Source organism: Bos grunniens, chromosome 22 (assembly GCF_055505025.1).
Source record: "Bos grunniens cultivar Pamir isolate PY7600 chromosome 22, Bosgru_T2T1.0, whole genome shotgun sequence".
Classification (NCBI taxonomy): Eukaryota; Metazoa; Chordata; class Mammalia; order Artiodactyla; family Bovidae; genus Bos; species Bos grunniens.
The window spans coordinates 12,713,445-12,735,667 of record NC_141186.1 but is presented as its reverse complement, the minus strand read 5'-3'; the positions used below and the strand labels follow the sequence as shown (position 1 = coordinate 12,735,667).

The following is a 22,223-nucleotide window of genomic DNA, read 5'->3' as shown; positions in this document are numbered from 1 at the left end:
TATTCTTGCCAGGAGAATCCCATAGACAGAGGAGCCTGGTGGGCTACAGTCCATGGGGTAGCTAAGAGTCAGACATGACTGAGTGACTAACATTTTCATGCTTCACACACATATTTACCATCCACTCTGTACTACTTTGTCCAAGAGCATAAGCTCCTGAGAATGGGGACTTCATTTGTTCACTTTTGACTCCCCCCTATCAAGCATGGCATCTGGCACATGGTGATGCCCTCAATAGATATTTGTGGGATGGGATTACGAGGCTGCTACTGCTAAGTCACTTCAGTCGTGTCCGACTCTGTGCGACCCCATAGACGGCAGCCCACCAGGCTCCCCCGTCCCTGGGATTCTCCAGGCAAGAACACTGGAGTGGGTTGCCATTTCCTTCTCCAATGCATCAAAGTGAAAAGTGAAAGTGAAGTCGCTCAGTCGTGTCCGACCCTCAGCGACCCCATGGACTGCAGCTTACCAGGCTCCTCCGTCCATGGGATTTCCCAGGCAAGAGTACTGGAGTGGGGTGCCAGGCACTTGGGGGATATTAAGGCATGTAAGATACGATCATTGCCCACAGGGACTCTTGATTGTCTGGGAAGGCCAGACAAACAGGCAAAGACAAAAATACTTCTTAGAAGACATTGGGAGAAAAGGGAGCCCAGTTCCTCCCTGGGATGAACAGAGGCCAGTGCCCCGCTCCTCACATGCAGTCCCTGGACCGCAGCATCAGCATCGCCTGGGAGATGCAGGGTTGTGCCCCACTTCCTGGGTGATTGGCACGTTGCCTGTGCAAATGTGAAAAGCACTGGGTTCCCCAACTGCCCGAGGCTCAAGCAACCTAGTGACTGGCCAGGTAGGTCCTGCCTCTGCCCAGACCTGTTCACCAGTCCAACCCCCGCTCCCCATCCCACGAAGAAGCACCCTCCTCTAACCTGCTTGGGGCAGAAGACCAGGTACTCCTTGGCGATGCAGACCAGGAAGATGGGGTCGAGCCGTTCCAAGTATTCGGAGCTCATGGGGAGGGCCTGCATGCTGGAGAAGTGCAGCTCGGCGGCCTCCTTTAGTAGCGTCGTGGCCTCCTGCTCCCCCCTATGCTTCTTGGACACCAGGAGGGCTTGGAGGAAAACCAGCACCTGTGGGGAGCAGGCCCGGGTCTTGGAGGCAACACTCACTAGGCAGAGCCAGCAGGCCAAGGAGAAGCAGAAGTCCAAGGGGCAACTGGGGTTGGGGAGAGGGAGGGGGTGTGGCGGGGGCCGGATCCCAGGGCAACCTCGGCCCCCACAGGGCTCTGACCTTGGACTTCCCCAGAGACTGCTGCACCTCCTTCAGGAATTCCAGCTGGTGTTCGGCCTCCTCCAGGTGGCCGTCTAAGATCTGGCACCAGATGATCCCTGGGAGGGGACAGAACTGGGATGAACAGCCGGCTCTGTGGCAGAGCCAGCAGGCCAAGGGACAGTGGACGGCAGGGACCCTTCCCTGAGACTTCATAAACTCAGAGAGTGGTATGTGCTCATGGGGAAGCGTTCAAATCGTAGGGCAAGGAAAACATCCCCAGCTCACGTTCTGCCCTCAGCGTGCCTTTCTCTAGAGAGAATCAACATGAACAGATTGGAGTGGATTTCTTCAAACATCTTGCAAAGCATCTGCATGTTATTAGTGTATAGTGTATCTTCCCATCCGTTCATATAAATTACCCTATTCTCTTCAATGGTGACATAATATTTCACTGCCGATGTAACCATTTATTTAACTACTGCACTACTGAAGGACTCCTCGTTTCACATTTCGTTGGTTTTCAGTGTTTAAATATTACAATGCCATGGTCAACATTTTTGTGTGTTCTAACTCCTTATGTAGAGACGATGGGTCAAAGGGCATGTACATCTAAAAACCTTGATAGATAAGGCCAGCTTGCCCTCCAAGGATATTTGAATTAATATTACTGTCAAGAATTTGTAAGTGTTTTTTTCTTTCCCCACGACCTCACAAACATGCTTTACTCTTTACCATGCTAAAGAGTGAATAACTTGTTTTAATTCACTTAAAAAAAAAAAATCTTTTTAGAGAGAATGGACATCTTTTTATATATTTTCTACTGTAACTTTCCTGTTAATAGCTTTTTCCTGTTTTTCTTTGAATGGATTTTTAGATCTCTCTATTCTCTTTATATATATTCCTTGTTACAAACATTTTCCATTAGTTTGCCTTTAACCTTTTACCTATTTTTCCTCTGCCTTTTTGCCATCGAGTAGTTTTAAATTTTTACATAAATTGGTCAAATATTTTCCTTTAGAACTTCTGAGTTTGTAGTTATGCTTAGAATTCCCCGGGCAACCCAAGTCCAATTTAACTTTTATGTTTAAATATCTAAGTCATCTAGAATTTATTTTTGAGGATAATGTGAAATGGGCATTTACCTTTATTTTTTTTCATAAAGAATAGTCAGGTATCCGACCACGAGTTATTGAAACTCTTATCGGTTTGAAATGTCATTTCTATCAGAAGGCCTGTTTCTATCCTGTTGATCTATTTGTGTATTCCAGGATTGGCCTCAAATGGACGTCTCTTTTTTAAAAAAAATAATTTTTTTTTGGCTGTTGTGTGTCTTTGCTGCTGTGCGGGATTTTCTATAGTGCGGTGCGCTGGTTTCTCACTGTGGTGCTTCTCTTGTTGCAGAGCATGGGCTCTACGGCACACAGGCTTCAGGAGCTGTGGCTCCCAGGCTCTAGAGCACAGGCCCAGGGTTGTGGTGCACGAGCTTCGTTGCTCCGAGGCACGCAGGATCTTCCCAGATCAGGGATCGAACCCGTGTCTCCTGCATTGGCAGGCGGATTATTTACCACTGAGACACCAAGGAAATCCTTAACTACTCTTGTTTTGATGTGTTTTGATGTTGGGAGGACAAATCCCTTCTGTTCCTACTATTCTTCTTTTACAATTTATTCCTCGACCATTTGGGTATGTTTATTTCTGACTGTCTTCCCCACCACCATCTTGGTTTTCAGTCATATCCGTCCCACTACTTGGCTCATCTATGGACATTTTTAATTTGCAAAAATCATATTTTAAATTTTCAGCAACTCTATTTTTGTTATCTGTATTTTTTTCCTAGTGGCATGTTCTTTACTCATGGACCTAATAGACTCTAGACTCAGCCAACACAGGAGGTGTTTTGGGGACAAAGTCTTTTCTGTATCTGGCCTTAACTTTGTTCCTCAGAGGGCCACTGCTTTGCATGTTCCACTTGGCCCCTCTTTCAAACTGCTAGCAGATTTATAAATGGACTAGAGTGAAGACTATTAGCAATCAGGGCAGATTTCTCAAATTGCTAAGGCCCCTGATTTTCCCAGACGGACCAGGTAAGATGGATGAGTCAAGGACACATATGCGTGGACTCAGGCTTGGCTGGAGAGTGTGGACTTCCCTTTTGGCTGACCAGCAGGGACTCTCCCTTGAATTGAGGAAGTGGGCAAGGACTCAGCCTGGTGGAGGAACATTTCAGGGGATTTTGCCTATGTGTTGGGCATTCAGGCTTTGCCCTTCACGTCCTTGTTGGTGGTGGGACATCATGGGGGGCTTTGTTCTGCTCTGTCCTGTCCCAACACCTGGTAAGAGTCTCCTTGATCCCCTTCTTGGGCTTCCAATAACCCTCCTGTTATCTCGATGATGACCTCATGACATATTTTGCTCCCAGCCTCTGGGGACCCCAAGCTTGTGTTTTTTTAAATTTTTCTGTTTTCTGGAGTCCTCTGGGGAAAGCTGATCTACTCATTTCTTTAGCTGTCCCATCTCTGCCCATGTTGGCTTATAGGTTTCTAGACTTGCTCAGAGATTCCAGATTGAATGCAGTCTGCTTACTATCTGCTAGAAATGCGAAGTTCTTCAGAGTTCCTGGTCTACCAAAGACACCTTACCCTGTTTCTGGGGCTGCTATGGGGCCTCACCATCTTTTTAAAATGTTGCCCGTGACTTTGGGGGGGCTTTGGTGAGGGAGGAGGAAGCGATAACCGAGGAGTCAGCCTGATGCATTGAACCAGAAATCAAGACCAACCACTTGGACTGCTTTTTTGACTGTGCTGCACAGATGTGCCTGGAGTTTAGCGAGAAGTGACTTTGCCCTCAAAAGACACATCTCCTCGGAGCCGGGGCAGGAAGCCGGCTTGCCTGGGGCATTGATGATGAGGCTGCCTCCACTAAAATCAAATACCTCTGTTTCAGGATTCGCTAGAGACCACAGATTTGAGAGCTTTGTGTAAAAATGAAAACTGGGCTTTGGAAAATTCACTTGACATTTGTATAAAGTGGGAGGGAAGCCCTGGGACACATGGGGAAGCAAAACTCTCAAAACTACTCACTCTGGTGGCCTTTCAGCACGGGGGCCTGAAGAGGAAGGGTCTACAGAGGTGAGGTGAGCGGCTGTGGGGCCGGGGGGAGGGGGCGCTGGGCTGGGGGGCCCGAGAGGAGGCAGGGCTGACCCAACATGTCAGGCAGAGTGTGGCTATCAGAGGTCTGAAGGAGATGAGAATGGCTTTGACTGCTGTCGAGAATTCCTGTGCCTCTTACGTCTATATGTGTAGATGCCTCAAAAGGCACCCCATCCTACAATGCACCCCCAAACTCACATACCCTCTGGGAAGAATGCTTACCAACCCCTCTCTTCAGGATTCATGGAGGTCACCCTGCTTGGCTCCCACCCGCCAGCCTGCCACCCCTCTCCCTGCCCAGCCTGCCCAGACCTGTCAAGGCAGCCACGCTGCTCTCGTCCAGCTTCATGGCCTTCGAGTACCACAGAGACGCCTCCTTTACTTGGTCCTGCAGGATGAAGAGGTAGCCCAGCTCGGTGGCCATGTGGGCGTCGGAGGATGTGGCCATGAAGGTTCGTTCGATGAAGCTACACACCAGCTGCAGAATCCCCTGGTGCCTCCCACACTGAAAGGAACAGACACGGGGAAGGGGATACCAGTCACTCCAACCTGCCTCAACAAGGCCATGTTGCAAATGGGGGACACTTTGGCAGGACTCGGGGGTGCTCAAGAGAGCCCCAAAAGTACCGTGTGTCCAGGTAGCTGTCCAGCTCGCAAAGAATCCCCCCGACCCCGGTGGCCACATGTGCAGAACCGCCTCCAGGCATGGAGCCCTCGGAGGGACCCAGCCCCGTGTCTGGCCATAGTCACCGGTCTAACAAGTCACCAGGAGGTTTTTCATAAACTGAAACTGCACGAGGGGAACTCTTGGTGTCGCACTGATGGGAAGTGGCCCTGAGGGCTGTGAGCAGCCACATTCCCTGCTGTGTGTGGAGAATGAGCAGAGAGAATCAGACACAGAGGTGGAGGGAGAGAGCATATCCCAGTGGAATTAGACTCCCCAGAGTTGCCCCTGCTCTCATGACAATTCCTTATGGTAAATCTTTCTTCTTTTCAGTTGGGGCACACGGGATCTCCAGCTGAGGCTTGTGAACTCTTAGTTGCAGCATGTGGGATATAGTTCCCTGACCAGGGATGGAACCCAGGCCTCCTGCACTGGGAGAGTGGAGTCTTAGCCACAGGAGCACCTGGGAAGCCCCCCTTCTAGTAAGTCTTGCTCTGGGGCTGAAGGCTGCGACAGAGACAGGCCGTTTGGCAGCTGTTTGCACCGTGCCTGGCGTCAGAGACAGTTAGGCAGGCGGCCTCCCTGGGTCTCTTTCACAAAAAGAACACAGGAGTCGGGGGCTCCAGCACCCTGCTCTTCCACAGCTGTGTTGCTGCCCTCTTTCCCCAAATAGGGTGCCTCCCACTCTGAAAGCACTTCCAGATCTCACTTCCAGGGTCTTCACAGCATCTCTGAAGGGCACGTGGGCACAGGAGAGAGAAGCCACCGGATACTGTGATAGGATGGAGGCAGGCAGGGGCCCCAGGGCCTGGGCCACTAGACTGAGAGATCAAGTTTAAGCCAGAGGGGTGGGGCAGAGTCCTGAGGGAGCTTCTAGGGGACCACAGATCTCCCCTGGGAACAAGACAGGATGCGCTAGTTCAGAAACCAGGGAGGAGCTTTCTTACCAGTCTGCTCACCACAAGAATTTTTTTAAGATGGAGGCTTGGATTTTGGGGCTCTCTTGTTTCCAGTGCCTTAATCAGATTCCTAACGTGCTCGGCAGCCTGCAAGAGCAAAACACAACGTCAAAGGCAGTAGGTAAAAGGGGAGTGGGGCAAAGGTTCTCAAGGGTGGCTGCCCGGAGCACCAGCTGAGAGATCTTAAACACACTCGGGCCTCCGCACCAACGCCAGAGATTCAGAGTTAACTGGCCTTGGGTGTCCCCAGGCTTCAGTATCACTTTGGGGCCCCGCAGGGGCTTTCCCTCCAGAGCCGGCACTGCCCCTTTATGCACGAGTCCGAGAAGAGCAGCTGCCCTTTGAGACACCCCCAAACAGTGCCAGAAGCCAGCTGTATGGTGCTACACACAGCAGTCCCCCCCAGGCGGTTGCAAACCACCTGGGCTGGCCCAGGAGTCAGGGTGGGTCTCTGGCCCCAAACTTCTGTTCCATTTTGACCTGAGTCACCACATTGATGCCTCTCTGTCATTCCAGTGAATCCTCCCAGGGACTCTGACAGTCAGTGTAACTGAATTTTCCAGTCTAGCAGATGAAGGGTCAGAAAGGTTAAGGTCATTTGACCAAGGTTACCCAGCCATCCAGATGGCTGACTGAGTCCAAAGCCTGTGTTCTTTCCTGGACTCTTCTGCCCATTCACTATGTGGGGTAGGGAGTTCTTAGTCCACAGCTGCAAAGAAGCACCAGGAAAGAATATGGGGTGGGGTGAGGGGAAGATCCCAGGGTTTGAGATGGGGGCAAAGGAGGGGCATTAAATGCTAACTGCCCTTGGGCCTAACCATGAGGCCAGGCCCTTAGAAGGCTTGCTCAGGGCCCCAGGTTCTCAGGGAGCTGAGGACAGGCCTACTCCCTTGCTTCTACCCAGAAACAGGGCTAGGGCCCTTTTCAAGGGTTCCTACCAAATACAGACCGTGCCCTTTGCCTCACCCCACCCCACAACATCCATAACCTCAGAGCTGGGCAAAAGGAACCAGAAACTTCCTTTTCTTGCCATGACCCCTTAGGGCCTCTTGACTGGTCACACTCTCCGCAGAGGCAATGTCTTTATTCAGAAGGCAGGGTTTTCACTGAAGACACAAACTCTTTTTGAAAGTAAGAATGTGTCTGGGCATGGAGGTTTTCATTAGGAATTCGAGGTGCTTCTGACTGCATCTGAGGACTCTTTGGGGTTTCTCTGGAAAACAAGTCTTAGGAGCAAGTTTACGGCCAGGTGCATGCTAAGTTGCTCACTTGTGTCTGACTCTTTGTGACCCCACAGACTGTAGCCAGTCAGGCTCCTCTGTCCATGTGACTCTCATACTGGAGTGGGTTGTCATTTATTGCCCCAGGGGACCTTCCTGACCCAGGGGACCCAGAGACCAAACCCACGTCTCCTGCATTGACAGGTGGATTCTTTACCACTGAGCAACCTGGGAAGTCCATGGGGCCAGGTACCGCCTGGTCAATATCTGAACAACTCTAACCATTCCCTTAAAAAAAGGCATTTCCTGAACACGAACACAACCATGGGAATTCCTTGGAGGTCCAGTGGTTAGGACTCAGCACTTTCACTGCTGTGGGCTTGGGTTCAATCCGTGGTCACAGAAGTAAGATCCCGCAAGCCATGCAGTGTGGCAAAAACAAAACCAAAACCAAAACCAGCAACAAACCACAATCATGACATCTATCAGTTAAAATGGAGCAAGTTATTGTAGTGCACTGGGCACCATTCCCAGTCGTCCTACGTGTCCTGTAATTGGACCTTATAACAACCACACAGAGTGGGTGGAATTATCTCCATTTTCACAGATGAGCATCTTGGGGCTCATCCAGGTGGAGACACCTGCCCAGGGCACACAGGGAACACGAGGCAGAACCAGAGCAGCATGTCAGCCTCACTGCCGGCCTTTGGAACTGTGTGGCTCAAAGACCAAGCCAGAGCTCCGAGTGTGTGGATGGGCGTAGGGAGCTGAGTCCCAGGGAGCCCCCTCCAAGGTCTTGGGGGTGGAGGTGCTGTGAAGGGTCCCTCCTTGGCTGGGCTGGTTTCAAGGTTCAACTTCTGAGTCTTGAAAGAACTTACTACGGTCATGTTTCCTTCTCTTGCGAGCTCATGCACAGCTAGAATCTGGCAGGCATCGATATTGCTTTTGTCTTTTTCGAGGATTCTGAAACAGGAAGAGGAGCCACGTGAATTGAGAGAGTTCAGAGGCAAGGTTAGGATGGTGCGGTGGCATCTTGTGATTGTCTCCTAACATCTATCCTCCCCTTCTCCTTTTAATAGAACCTGCTGAACTGCTGGGGCATGTGACTACTGCAATAAAGACTACATTTCCCAGCTTCCCTCTGCAGCTCATGTGTGACCATGTGATTAAGTTCTGACCAATAGGATGCAAGTGAAAGTGCCCAGGGTATATCCAGTGGTATCCCTACAGCATGCCTTCCATTTCTTCTCTTTCCTCCTTCTTGCTGGCTGGAATGTGGGCCATGTGAGCAACATCCTAGGAATAGGACAGCAGGGAGAGGGGGCCTGGGACCCTAGAGAGTTAAGCTGTCATCCTGGTCTTGGCCCACCACCCAAACTTTTCCCTGAGAGAGGAATAACCTTTTATGTTAAGTCCCTTATTTGGGGGTGTCTTCATGACAGAAATCTATTTATATCCCAAATTACACAGGCATGACTGTGGTACCAAGGTCAGGGGGCAGGGGGTCAGTCTGCAGCTGTAAGATGGAAAGGAAACTTTGGTTTCCATCATGTGTCACTGGGAAGACACGGCTCCTGATCACACTACAGAGGTTTTTTTTTATTATTATTATTTTTTTGACTGTGCTGGGTCTTTGTTGCCACAGGGACTTTTCCCTATTGTGGCGAGCACAGGCTACTCTCTCTAGTTGCGGTATGTGGGCTTCTCATCGTGGTGGCTTCTTTTGTTGCCGAGCATGGGCTCTGGAGCACTTGGGCTTCAGTAGTTGGGGTTTGTGAGCTCTAGAGCACAGGCTCAGAGGTTGTGGTGCACAGGCTTAGCTGCTGTGGGGCATGTGGAATCTTCCTGGACCAGGGATCGAACCCATGTCTCCTGCATTGGCTGGCAGATTCATTGGCTGGCAGATTCTTTACCACTGAGCCACCAGGGAATTCCCTGGAATTTGCAGTATTTTGTTTCTTTATAGGAAATTTCATATTTTCCAGCCAGGTCAGGGAATGGTCCTTCTGCTTAACAATTATTCTAATTGACTTTCAACTTTCAACATAACCAGGCACAGTCAACATTCAAAGAGTTCTAGGCATTTATGATGATTTTGAAGGCATTGTGAATTTCATAATTTAGAAATTAAAAAAAAACTTTTAAAATGACGTATGGACTAAAAACGAATCAGAACTAATGTTACAGAAGTCACAGAACCAGATACTGAAGATACTACTGAAATATCCAGATGTGTAGACACTGTTAAATGGTACTTCAAGGGACATCCATAGACTTAAATGCTTATCTTCTAGAAGATTTAGAATGGCCAGGCATCCAACTCAAGAGTTAGACAATAACAACAGAGTACCTCCACAGAAGGTAGTTAGCAGGAAATAATAAACAGCAGAAATTAATCAATTAGAAAACAAGCCCAGGCAAGAGTGCTGGAGTGGGTTGCCATTTCCTTCTCCAGGGGATCTTCCCGACCCAGGGATCGAACCCAGGTCTCCCGCATTGTGGGTAGACGCTTTACCGTCTGAGCCACCAGGGAAGCTCAATAAACAGCAGAAATTAATCAATTAGAAAACAAGGATATCATAGCGTCAACAAAACTCAAAGCTAGTTCTTTAACAAGACTAATGGAAGAAACATTATTTTAACATTGGTGGAGAGAACTAAGAGAGAAGGAAAAAATGAATAATGTTAGGGCTGCAGAGAGACACACATCTACAGAGAGCAAAAATTCAAAGAGCAATAGGGGAGGGACTGCCCTGGTGCTCCCGTGGTTAGAACTCTGTAATTCATTCTAATGTTGACACTATAAACTACATGAAACTAACGAAACATACAGGCTTCCAGGTGTCCTGTGGGCCCAAGGCGGAGCCTCCAGAGCAAGCTCTTGATCCAGGAGTTCCTGCCCAGGACACCAGCCAGCTGTGAGAGGCTGCGGCGGGCCTGCCCAGGCCTGGCACAGGCCGGAGTCACTTCCAGTTTCCTACCAGGGCCTCTGTATGACACTCCGATTCCAGTTAGCATCCTTCCATAGGGAAGGAAGAGGTATGTTTGTATTCCACCCCCTCACACAAACACACAATTCGGACTGCAAGGAGATCCAACCAGTCTATCCTAAAGGAAATCAGTCTTGAATGTTCATTGGAAGGACTGATGCTGAAGCTGAAACTCCAATACTTTGGCCACCTGATGCAAAGAGCTGACTTATTTGGAAAGACCCTGATGCTGGGAAAGATTGAAGGTGGGAGGAGAAGGGGACGACAGAGGATGAGACAGTTGGATGGCATCACTGACTCAATGGACATGAGTTTGAGCAGGCTCCGGGAGCTGGTGATGGACAGGGAGGCCTGGCGTGCCTCAGTCCATGGGGTTGCAAAGAGTCAGACACGACTGGGCGACTGAATTAAACTGAACTGTACTGGTGACTCATAATCACTCAGGAAAGAACAGTCCATCAACTCTTTTTAGGAAGAAAATTAGTACTATATGTTCTATGATTACTGTGATAAAAATGGTTAAAGCGGTAGAGTTTAAAGAGATAAGTTTCAGTTATCTAGAAAATTCCATTTTCAAAAACCCTCCATCAAACATCCCTCCCCTGAAGCCATCTTTATCTCTGTTCACAGTGAAAGTGCTTCAGGATCACCCTATACCTGGAACTGGGCTTCCACAAGTCCCCATAACTCCTGAATCCTCCCTCTGCTGTCTTCCTGGTACACTCAGCTTGCTACTAAAGTCTTCTCTCAGGCAACGGCCTTTGTCACCCACAGTTTTTATTAATGTGTATTACACCCACAGTTTTAAAAATTACATACTACAATAGTCCCTTTCTGCCTTTATTCTTCCCTCCCCGCCTACTCCTCAGACACAACTGCTGTTTACCTCTAACTCTTATTGCCTTAGGTTCCTTTGGTAGTTCTGTCTCTCTCCTAAACACTATGCTTAGATCACTTGATAGGGCTATTTCTTTTCCAATTTTTTTAAAAGATTTTTTTTTTAATGTAGACCGTTTTTAATGTCTTTATTGAATCTGCTACAGTACTGATGTGTTCCACATTTTTTGGTTTCTTGGCCACAAGGCATGTGGGATCTAGTTCCCTGACCAGGGATCGAACCCGTACACCCTGAATTGAAAGGCAAAATCTTAACCAGAGGACCACCAGGGAAGTCCCAAGAGGCCTATTTCTTGATTTTCCCACCACAGGCCTCCACTGCTGGCTTCCTGCTATGACAAATGAGTGCCTAGTTCACATTCAACCTCCCTCTGCTCCCCAACCCCCAATGTGACCATATCACTATTCATAACTCCCACTGACAATGTTGACTTTTATGGCTTGTTCCATCAAACACACAGTATCTCCCATCCTGCCACTGTGTAAGAGGGGACCAATTAGTCCCCTCCACTGGCAAAGGAAGTCTAGTCAAGGCTGTGGTTTTTCCAGTAGTCATGTATGAATGTAAGAGCTGGACTATAAAGAAAGCTGAGAGCAGAAGAATTGATGCTTTTGAACTGTGGTGTTGGAGAAGACTCTTGAGAGTCCCTTGGACTGCAAGGAGATCCAACCAGTCCATCCTAAAGGAGATCAGTCCTGGGTGTTCATTGGAAGGACTGATGCTGAAGCTGAAACTCCAATACTTTGGCCACTTGATGCGAAGAGCTGACTCATTGGAAAAGACCCTGATGCTGGGAAAGATTGAAGGTGGGAGGAGAAGGGGATGACTGAGGATGAGACAGTTGGAAGGCATCACCGATTCAATGGACATGGGTTTGGGTGGATTCCAGGAGTTGATGATGGACAGGGAGGCCTGGCGTGCTATGGTTCATGGGGTTGCAAAGAGTCAGACACGACTGAGCAACTGAACTGAACTGAACTGGCAAAGGAAGGAAGCATCAAGTCAGCCCCGCTCCTCACCTGTGTCCCATTTCTACCGTCTGCTCCCAGTCCTGCCGAGCCAGGAACAGCTGCATCTTTAGGACCAAGGCAGGCAGGAAGCTCCCGCAGGTGACGGTGATCTGGTTCACCACCTCAAGGGCCCCCGAGTAGTTCTGCAGTATCATGAAGTACATCACCTGTTGAAGGCCAAACAGAAGAGCCCTCATCAGTGCTCACCAAAAATGAGCAGTGGGTGTCAGTGTCCCCACCAAGACAGCAGCAGAGCCTGACAAGTGGGCAGAAGCCATCATTCAGAGTAACAAATAGGGTCCACAGCAGTCTTGGGGTTTTCTGACAGGCAAGGCAGGGGAATGGAATTCCAGCTGAGTTATTTCAAATCCTAAAAGATGATGCTGTTAAAGTGCTGCACTCAATATGCCAGCAAATTTGGAAAACTCAGCAGTGGCCATACGACTTGAAATGGTCAGTTTTCATTTCAATTCCAAAGAAGAGCAATGCCAAAGAATGTTCAAACTACTGCACAATTGCACTCATTTCACATGCTACCAAAGTAATGCTCAAAATCCTCCAAACTAGGTTTCAATAGTATGGGAACCGAGAACTTCCAGTTGGACAAGCTGGATTTAGAAAAGGCAGAGGAACCAGAGATCAAATTGTCAACATCCACTGGATTGTAGAAAAAGCTAGAGAATTCCAGAAAAATATCTACTTCTGCTTCATTGACTATGCTAAAGCCTTTGACTATGTGGATCACAACAAATTATGGACAATTCTTCAAGAGATGGGAATACCAGACCACCTTACCTTCCTCCTGTGAAACCTGTATGCAGGTCAAGAAGCAACAGTTAGAACCAGTCACGGAACAACAGACTGGTTCCAAATTGGGAAAGGAGTACGTCAAGGCTGTATATTGTCACCCTGCTTGTTTAACTTATAGGCAGAGTACATCATGTGAAATGTCGGGCTGGATGAAGCACAAGCTGGAATCAAGATTGCCAGAAATATCAATTGGGAGAAATATCAATAACCTCAGATATGCAGATGGCACCACCCTTATGGCAGAAAGCAAAGAGGAATTAAAGAGCCTCTTGATGAAGGTGAAAGAGGAGAGTGAAAAAGCTGGCTTAAAACTCAACATTCAAAAAACCAAGATCATGGCATCTGGTCCCATCACTTCATGCCAAATAGATGGGGAAACAATGGAAACAGTGACAGACTTAATTTTCTTGGGCTCCAGAAGATGGTGACTGCAGCCACAAAATGAAAAGACGCTTGTTTCTTGGAAGAAAAGCTATGACAAATCTAGACAGCATATTATAAACCAGAGACATTATTTTGCCAACAAAGGTCCATCTAGTCAAAGGTATGGTTTTTCCAGTAGTCACGTGTGGATGTGAGAGTTGGGCCATAAAGAAGGCTGAGTGCCAAAGAACTGATGCTTTCAAACTGTGGTGTTGGGTAAGACTTTGAGAGTCCCTTGGACTGCAAGGAGATCAAGCCAGTCAATCCTAAAGGAAATCAATCCTGAATATTCATTGGAAGGACTGATGCTGAAGCTGAAGCTCCAATACTTTGGCCACCTGATGCAAATGAGCTGACTCATTTCCCGGATGCTGGGAAAGATTGAAGGCAGGAGGAGAAGGGGACAACAGAGGATGAGATGGCTGGATGGAATCACCAATTCAATGGACATGAGTTTGAGCAAGCTCTGGGAGATGGTGAAGGACAGGGAAGCCTGGCGTGCTGCAGTCCGTGGGATCGCAAAGAGCTGGACACAACTGAGGGACTGAACAAGAAGGCAGGGACTACAGGAGATAGCTGAGATAGCTGAGCCCCTGCAGGCCTGGGACAGAGCAAAGTCATGGGACGGCGCCCCCTAGTGGAGAGATTCGGCACTTCCAGTTTCTACATCAGTTCAGTTTAGTTCAGTTGCTCAGTCGTGTCCGACTCTTTGCGACCCTATGAATCGCAGCAGGCCAGGCCTCCCTGTCCATCACCAACTCCCGGAGTTCACTCAGACTCATGTCCATCGAGTCAGTGATGCCATCCAGCCATCTCATCCTCTGTCGTCCCCTTCTCCTCTTGACCCCAATCCCTCCCAGCATCAGAGTCTTTTCCAATGAGTCAACTCTTCACATGAGGTCGCCAAAGTACTGGAGTTTCAGCTTTAGCATCATTCCTTCCAAAGAAATCCCAGGGCTGATCTCCTTTAGAATGGACTGGTTGGATCTCCTTGCAGTCCAAGGGACTCTCAAGAGTCTTCTCCAACACCACAGTTCAAAAGCATCAATTCTTCGGTGCTCAGCCTTCTTCACAGTCCAACTCTTAACATCCATACATGACCACAGGAAAAACCATAGCCTTGACTAGACGAACCTTTGTTGGCATAGTAATATCTCTGCTTTTGAATATTCTATCTAGGTTGGTCATAACTTTCCTTCCAAGGAGTAAGCGTCTTTTAATTTCATGGCTGCAGTCACCATCTGCAGTGATCCTGGAGCCCAAAAAAAATAAAGTCTGACACTGTTTCCACTGTTTCCCCATCTATTTGCCATGAAGTGATGGGACCAGATGCCATGATCTTCGTTTTCCGAATGCTGAGCTTTAAGCCAACTTTTTCACTCTCTACTTTCACTTTCATCAAGAGGCTTTTGAGTTCCTCTTCACTTTCTGCCATAAGGGTGGTGCCATCTGCATATCTGAGGTTATTGTTATTTCTCCCGGCAATCTTGATTCCAGCTTGTGCTTCTTCCAGTCCAGCGTTTCTCATGATGTACTCTGCATATAAGTTAAATAAGCAGAGTGACAATATACAGCCTTGACGTACTCCTTTTCCTATTTGGAACCAGTCTGGTGTTCCATGTCCAGTTCTAACTGTTGCTTCTTGACCTGCATACAAATTTCTCAAGAGGCAGATCAGGTGGTCTGGTACTCCCATCTCTTTCAGAATTTTCCACAGTTTATTGTGATCCACACAGTCAAAGGCTTTGGTATAGTAAATAAAGCAGAAATAGATGTTTTTCTGGAACTCTCTTGCTTTTCCCATGATCCAGCAGATGTTGGCAATTTGATCTCTGGTTCCTCTGCCTTTTCTAAAACCAGCTTGAACATCAGGAAGTTCACGGTTCACATATTGCTGAAGCCTGGCTTGGAGAATTTTGACCATTACTTTACTAGCATGTGAGATGAGTGCAATTGTGCGGTAGTTTGAGCATTTTTTGGCATTGCCATCATTTCCCATTCACTTTCCTAAAATTCACCACTGAAAACTGCTCACTGGGGCCGATGCAGCTACCGGGAGTCAGCAACAGTTTGCAGGTAACCCTCTTTCCACATATCAAATCTATGGGACTTTTTCTCTGTCAAGGCTCACCAGCCTTGGGTCACGGTCTCTGCAGGCAGCCAGCCACTAGCTCTCCTGGGCAAGTCATGACACATGCCTGAGGGGCAGAGGGCAATGCTTCCCAAAGGCTTGAAATTGGACTCCAAAAGGCTGGCTTTGGCCTACAGTAACCTTCCATTAAAAGACTTACTAAAAACAAGAAGAGGAGTATTCTAAATAAAAATTTATGTATAAACGTGTTTGCTGCAGCTTTCTTTCTACATGTACAACTAAAAACAACCTTAATATACAAACAGTAGGAGGCAAAGTTGGCAAATTATATTAGGTCCACACAGTAGTGGCCTGACTTTATGTCAAAATGACACGTGCTTATGAAACCCTACATGAAGAGAGAGACCAAATGGTAAGATGCCCTGTGATAATAACCATATGAAATCCCCCTGTCTGCTGGCCTGTAGCAGGTGCTGTGTGTGACCCCCTTCAGTACCTGGGGGGGCAGTGGATGTTGATATCTCTTGGAGGAGCCTCCCTCCTGGGCTCCCCTGTGGCTTCAGGGAGCCCCCAGGTACCAGGTTGTCCCCATCCCCGAGGGGCAGCCTACAGCCAACATCTTGTCAGTGAGGGGCTCAGGGCAGGGCCACCCCAGCTCCACAGTTCTAAGCAGAGCTGGCTGAGGCCACCTCTAGGGCTGCTTCACACTCCAAGCTCTCCCTCCTACTTCTTTCACTTTTCCTACACATGTCCGACCCAAGGGCACAACCTGATAATCCTCCTCTGTGATAACTTCATGGCCTCTGCTGCCCAGCGAACCACTGAAGGCGCATCCTGAAACAACTCGCAGCAGAGAGATGAGGAGACATGGCCCTAAAATATTGTCGTGGGTTGTTCGGGGGTGGCAGGTCTAAAAGGATGCCATTTTGACTTTTTTAGACTTCTGGTTTTTCAATGAGCATGCATTCATTTCAGGTGGCACTAGTGGTTAAAAAAAAAAAAAATCTGTCTGCCAATGCAGAAGACACCAGAGATGTGGGTTTGATCCTTGGGCTGGGAAGGTCCCCTGCAGAAGGGAATGGCAACCCACTTCAGTATTCTTGCCTGGGAAATTCCATGGAGAGAGGAGCCTGGTGGGCTACAGTCCATGGGGTTGCAAGAATCGGACACGACTGAGCATGTGTGCAAACATATTCGTTTTATAAGATCGGTATATACAATCAGAAGCAGGCAAGAGCATGATTTTTCTCTCATAGATTCATTCAGCGAGGCTCACATCAGAAAAAGGCAACAATTTAAGATCAGAAAATACAAAACACATACCTTCTTTCTCTTATGACCAAGTGAGTAAGTTTAAGAGGTGAGATGAGAAAGGAAAACGTAGAGAAAAGGGACAGTGGGTGAAAACAAAAGGGATAGAGAGAAAAAAGCCCACCAGAGCCCAGGGAGCATAGGTCCTGAGGAGATCTTAGGCGGGAGACAGACAGACACTCAGACTGGGCGGAGTGCAGGAAGGCCTGGGGTGGGCCCAGGGCGGCTCTGTGGCCCTGCCCTCTCCGGGCCTCTGCTCTTCATCCACCAGATGGGGCCTAGAGACTGAGGCCCCTGGCTGGGGACACCCCTACCCCTCGCCTCCCCACTGCCTACCTTTCCCATCAGCCCCAGGATGTCTTTGGTGTCCTGAATGCCATGCTCCAGGTACTTGATGGACTTCTTCACCGTGTGGGGTTTGTCTGAGCTGAGATCCACCCAGCCTCTGAGCACATAGCCCTGGCGTAAGAACAAGGGCAAGATGAAGTCCTTGCTCCTGCATCGCCTCCATTCAACTGCCTCTCCTGCCCCACCTCCCCCTCTTTGTCCCTCCATTTTCCGAGGCCCTGCGGGGCACCACTGCTCCCAGATCCCAGGGCAGCCCTTCTCTCTCTCTCGGGCCTTCACACCTTGTTCCTTCACCTGGAAAGCCCTTCCCAGCATGCGCCCCCTAAACCAGGTCCCTTCACCTGGTTAACCACCACCAGTCTTTAAAACTCAGTGGAGGAGGCCCCTCCCGCAGGAGGCCTTCCTGCAGGCTGGGGTGAGGCTCTTGCTGTAACCCCCAGGGTTCTCTTGCTCCTTATGGAGCGGACCACCACCTGTCTTACACTGGGGTCAGGGTACCAGGGCAGGACCACTTCCGCTCCCTCCACTCCTTAGACCAGCATAAGGGCTTGGCCTGGACGGGAAGCTGGGAATGCCTCTGAGTGGGTGGGTGGCCACTCTGAGTTCATGGGCCTTGCCGGCTCCTCTCCAGCCTTTACCCAACCTTGCCTGGCAGGTGCAGCAGGCCAGACCTGGGAGGCAAGATCAGAGGGGCTCCTGGAAGACCCTGTCCCAAAGCACCACTCATGGCCTAGAGCACGTTTCTCAATTCTTTTCCATTATTGTCCTTCTAGTGAGCCTTTTACCCCTGGAGAAGGAAATGGCTACCCTCTCCAGTATTTGTGCCTGGAGAATCCCATGGATAGAGGAGCCTGGCGGCTACAGTCCTGGGGTCGCAAAGAGTCGGACACGACTGAGCAACTGAACAACAACAAAGGAGCCTTTTTAGACGTTTCCCACCTAGTCCTTCGCTCCCCCTCCAAGAAAATTAAGTATCACATATACACTGATTTTACGTTCTGTGTGTATATTTGTGTTTTACATACAAATAAAGAACCAATTCTCTCCTTCAAGAACCAATTTTTGCCCCCTTGAAAAGACCCTGATGCTGGGAAAGATTGAGGGCTGGAGGAGAAGGGGACGACAGAGGATGAGACAGTTGGATGGCATCACTGACTCAATGGACATGAGTTTGGGTAAACTCTGGGAGTTAGTGATGGACAGGGAGGCCTGGAGTGCTGCAGTTCATGGGGTTGCAAAGAGTCTGTGACTGAACTGATTGACTGACTGGGGGGCTGGGGGTGATACACGCCCTGCTGAGATGCACGGCCTGGACTGAGGCTTCCAATTCTCCAGTCCTTCAGCCATGAGACCACCACAGGTGAGATCTACTGTGTGAGCCACCAGAGACACCGAGCAGATCTCTGCACGAGGAAGTGCAGGCCCAGTGAAGCCAGCTCATCTCGTTTTTCAAAAGAACCAAGAAATCTGGGACTTTTAGGTAACAATTTTCTGATTTTGACATACCAGCAACTAATTCAAGATTTTAAAACTATATAGCACAGGCCATATAACACCTATCTGCAGATTGGACTCCATGGACAAAGTCCAGTTTGTAGTTGGCTAAACTCTGAGCCAGCATGGGCCTTGTTGGTGCCTGGGTGTGACCCTCCCCCAGCCCTAGTGCCCTCCACAGGAGTCATAGCCACTCTGCATGATGTGTTTGGATGCTGCTTTCTTTGGCTGTTGCCCCCACGATGCCAGGGGCCTGTACCTCTCTGGAGCTGCTGGAGATCTTCAACGTGCGGTCAATGTACTCCTTGGCCTTGTCGTGGCAGCCCATAAGCCAGAGGAAGAGGCCAGCATAGTACAGGGCAGTCCCACTGGCTGTCTTGCGGACTTCCTTCAGGCTGCTCTCAAGCTCCTGAATTGCTTCTCGGTCTGGGAATTCGTGAGAGGGGGAAGAGGACAAGTTAGGATGGGGAGGTCTCTCTGATCCTTTCCCTGGACACTCTGAGCCTCCCACAACACATGCAGCTGACCACACGACAGCCAGGGCCTGGGAACCAGCAACGCCGGGCCCTGTGATGCCACAGGAGCAGCCCAGCCCTGGACCTGGGTTTGCGGTTGAGATGTATCTTTTCTCCTCTGTTCCCAGGAGTTTTCTGGGCAGACAGATCCAACCAAAATCTCCCACCTCAGGCCCACAGTCCATTCCAGATGGGGAAATAGTTTGTACGTAGTTTTGTGGAATCTCTCCCTGAGCCTAGAGAGGTGGAGATTTAGGGGTAGAAATTTTTTATTTTGGCTTGGTTTTTCTTGACAAGATCTTGGCAAAGGCAAGCAGGGTATCTCCCCAGTTCTCGGGATCTGAAAGGAGGACCCCTCCCACTATCAGGCGTTCTGCCTGTGGCTCCCACTCAACTGGGCCTGGGCATGGGGTTTTCTCTGAGGTCTCTGTGGGGACAGGACTGGCAGCCACTCCTCATAGCATCTGCGGCCACGTGTGCATACACTTCCCGCAGCCGCCCAAGAGGGGGCAGTGTCTGGAGCAGGGCTCTCTTTTCCCCACTGGGCCAGGCTTGGCTGAGCATGCCTGCACTCACCAATGGTTTCACAGCACTTGTGAGCATAAATGAGGGCCATGATGGAGCACAGGGACACATCTGGGTGATTCCGGATGCTCTCCAGGCTGCTGATGGCATCCTGGATGTGCTCTGTGAAGAGAGCCCACGTGGTTATTAAGCTCAGAGGGCAAGAGGCTCCATGGCAGACCCAGGGCTGACTCAAGGCTTGGTGTGATCTGACCCAAGGCTTGGACTAACTGGTCCACAGGTCCCTAATGGCCCAAGTTCCCTGAAGACTGAAGCTTCCTGAAAGCGCTGCTGGCACCATGGTCCATGTGGCCAGGGGATGGAGGACTTGGAGCTGAGAGATGTTCCTGTGAGTACTTGCAAGGATACCCTGTATCGGTTCTGAAGAAGGACCTCTGGGCATTCCCAGCTAGCTATAAAATATAACCCCAGAGCCACTGATGATATTTATCCTTCCATGTCCACTGACATTGGCCATGGGCAGCCCAGGACCACCTTCTGAATGTCAGTGAATTGGTACTGCAGGGGCCCTACTCCTCTCTCTGCTTCTGTCCCACACATGACTGTGTCCATACCTACCATTTCCTTTTCCTGCATTACCTGAGGTTGGTTCAGTAATCCAGCCTGGGGTTGGTTCAATAATCCTGTGGTCATTTCTGCCCTCTCCCCAACTCATTTTATAGACAGGGAAACTGAGGTGCAGAACAGGGAGAATGAGCTCTCAGTTCTCGAAAGTCAACTATATATAGATTACACAGATTTCTGTGAATTAACCTGGAAATCTAGCCACTCTGTGTAAGACTGTTTCCAGGGAAACATGACTGGGGTAGAAGCAGGCATCCAGGTGGAGCCGGTGCGTTAGTGCCTAAGGTCAGGAGGCAACACTGATGGGTCCTCACCTTCCCTGAGGACTCCATAGGCTTTAAAGAACTGCAGCACTGGGTCATTGTTGAATTTTTCCAGGCCCACAGCTGCGGCCTGCTGCACGTGGCGGAAGTACTTTTCTTTGCTGTAGTAAATGATCCCAGCCTGCGAGGAGGAAGGCAAAATCGCAATAGTCTTGAGTCCCTTTCTGCTTCTGTTCTGATCACCTCCCTCCCCTATTCCCTGCTCCTCCTCCAGTTCTGTAAAGAGAAGAGAAAGAATATCCTGGCCTCATCTTGTTCCTCCCCAGCCACAGAAACAGCTCCATACGGTTTTCTTAGGAAAGAGTTAGAAGATGGCTTGTTTTGGAATTAACCACAGACTCTGGTTCAAAAGTTGATGAGAAGTTCAACTCAAGGGAATAAGGCAGAAGAAGGAGGACCAGTAATAAGGATCACGAAAGCAATAGTTAGAATTGCAAGTTATTGTGGGCTAACCACCTGTGGTGAAGGGTATCAAAGGCTTTACGCTTATTGTCTTATGCATTATTCTCTCCATATTCCTCACAATTAAGGAAGCCAAAGCCCATGGAGGCTGTGGCTTGACAAACGTCATGCAATAAGAGAGGCTGAGATTTCAAAGTGAAGTCTCACTTCCCCTAAGGTTTGTGGGTGCTGGGGTTGGGGATAGATGTGGTTGGATTGTAAACAGCCTTGTGGGCCATATGAAAGAGTCCAGACATCATCCTGAGGGTAATAGGAAGCAGCTGGAATGGTTTTATGCATGGGGATAGCGGGGGTGGGGGGGGGGAGGGGAGGGAAAGTGTTCAGATGTGTGTTTTTGCAAAAACCCCTCTGGCTCCTTTGTGTGTGTGTTGGAGTAGTTGCTATTGGTGGTGGTGGAGGTAGGGAGACTGCTGGTGAAGAGATGAGGTAGAGAAACCAGCTGGGAGGGGGACTGTTGCAGGTGCCCAGAGGGAACATGGTGGTGATACTGGGCTAGGAGATAAAATAAGGAGCTGATATTTTCTGCTGATAGACAGGAGCTGGAGATGCGTATGGGGAAGAGTAACGGCTGGGGGGTCAAACGGTGGTGCCATCCACTAGGGTGAAAGACACAGAAGAGGCCCAGGCGATTGGAGCCGGGGTGGGGGTCGGATAATGGCAAGGTGACGGATTTTTATGCTTTGGTTTGGGGGAGCTCGGAGATAAGACTGGGTGGGGATGATGGCTAGGGGCTCAGGGTACTCGGAGAACACCAGACAGGATGTGCTCGCCACGGAAAGAGAGGCGAGAAGGCACCAAGACCGTCTGAAGAGGCCAGGGACAGCGAAAGCTGGGTAGCGGTCAGAGAGGTAACAGAGGAGCTGCAGGTCGCGAGGCTGACTGGGCCAGAGGAGGAGTCCCGGAGGGAGCAGTGCCCCGGTCACGCACCATAAGGGAGGAGTCATTGCTGCTCATCTCTGGACGTCCGCGGCTCTAGAGTCGGGGTCTCGTGGTGCCGCCCGGAGCGAGATTCCCAAGTCAGGGTCCTGGGTACGCCTCTCGCGGCCGGAAGTCGGAGGCTCGCGCGTCCTTGGAAACGGAGCAGCTGGCTGCTCTCTAAGGGCGTCAGAGTTAGGGGTAGGCGTGGCCTAGCGCCCA

At 49.5% G+C, this 22,223-nt stretch overlaps 1 protein-coding gene across 13 annotated transcripts in view; it reads right to left on the bottom strand.

Moving 5' to 3' along the window:
* The window catches only part of TTC21A (tetratricopeptide repeat domain 21A), a 40,604-nt gene extending 18,381 nt beyond the window's left edge, over positions 1-22,223 (bottom strand). For 9 of the 13 annotated variants that reach the window (XR_015150934.1, XR_015150937.1, XR_015150935.1 and 6 more), the window contains exons 1-11: positions 22,014-22,223; positions 20,616-20,745; positions 19,729-19,839; positions 18,897-19,063; positions 17,132-17,254; positions 12,169-12,326; positions 8,140-8,224; positions 6,030-6,128; positions 4,731-4,923; positions 1,288-1,385; positions 927-1,127 (exon numbers count right to left, since the gene is read on the bottom strand). Coding sequence is in view for 9 of the 13 variants with exons in the window: in XM_086365968.1 (XP_086222094.1) it covers positions 927-1,127; positions 1,288-1,385; positions 4,731-4,923; positions 6,030-6,128; positions 8,140-8,224; positions 12,169-12,326; positions 17,132-17,254; positions 18,897-19,063; positions 19,729-19,839; positions 20,616-20,745; positions 22,014-22,040 (1,392 nt within the window). In the remaining 4 variants the exon portion in view is untranslated. Of the gene's footprint in view, positions 1-926; positions 1,128-1,287; positions 1,386-4,730; positions 4,924-6,029; positions 6,129-8,139; positions 8,225-12,168; positions 12,327-17,131; positions 17,255-18,896; positions 19,064-19,728; positions 19,840-20,615; positions 20,746-22,013 lie in introns of those variants that run through there. The other 4 variants (XM_086365970.1, XM_086365971.1, XM_086365973.1 and 1 more) reach the window with 3 other exon arrangements.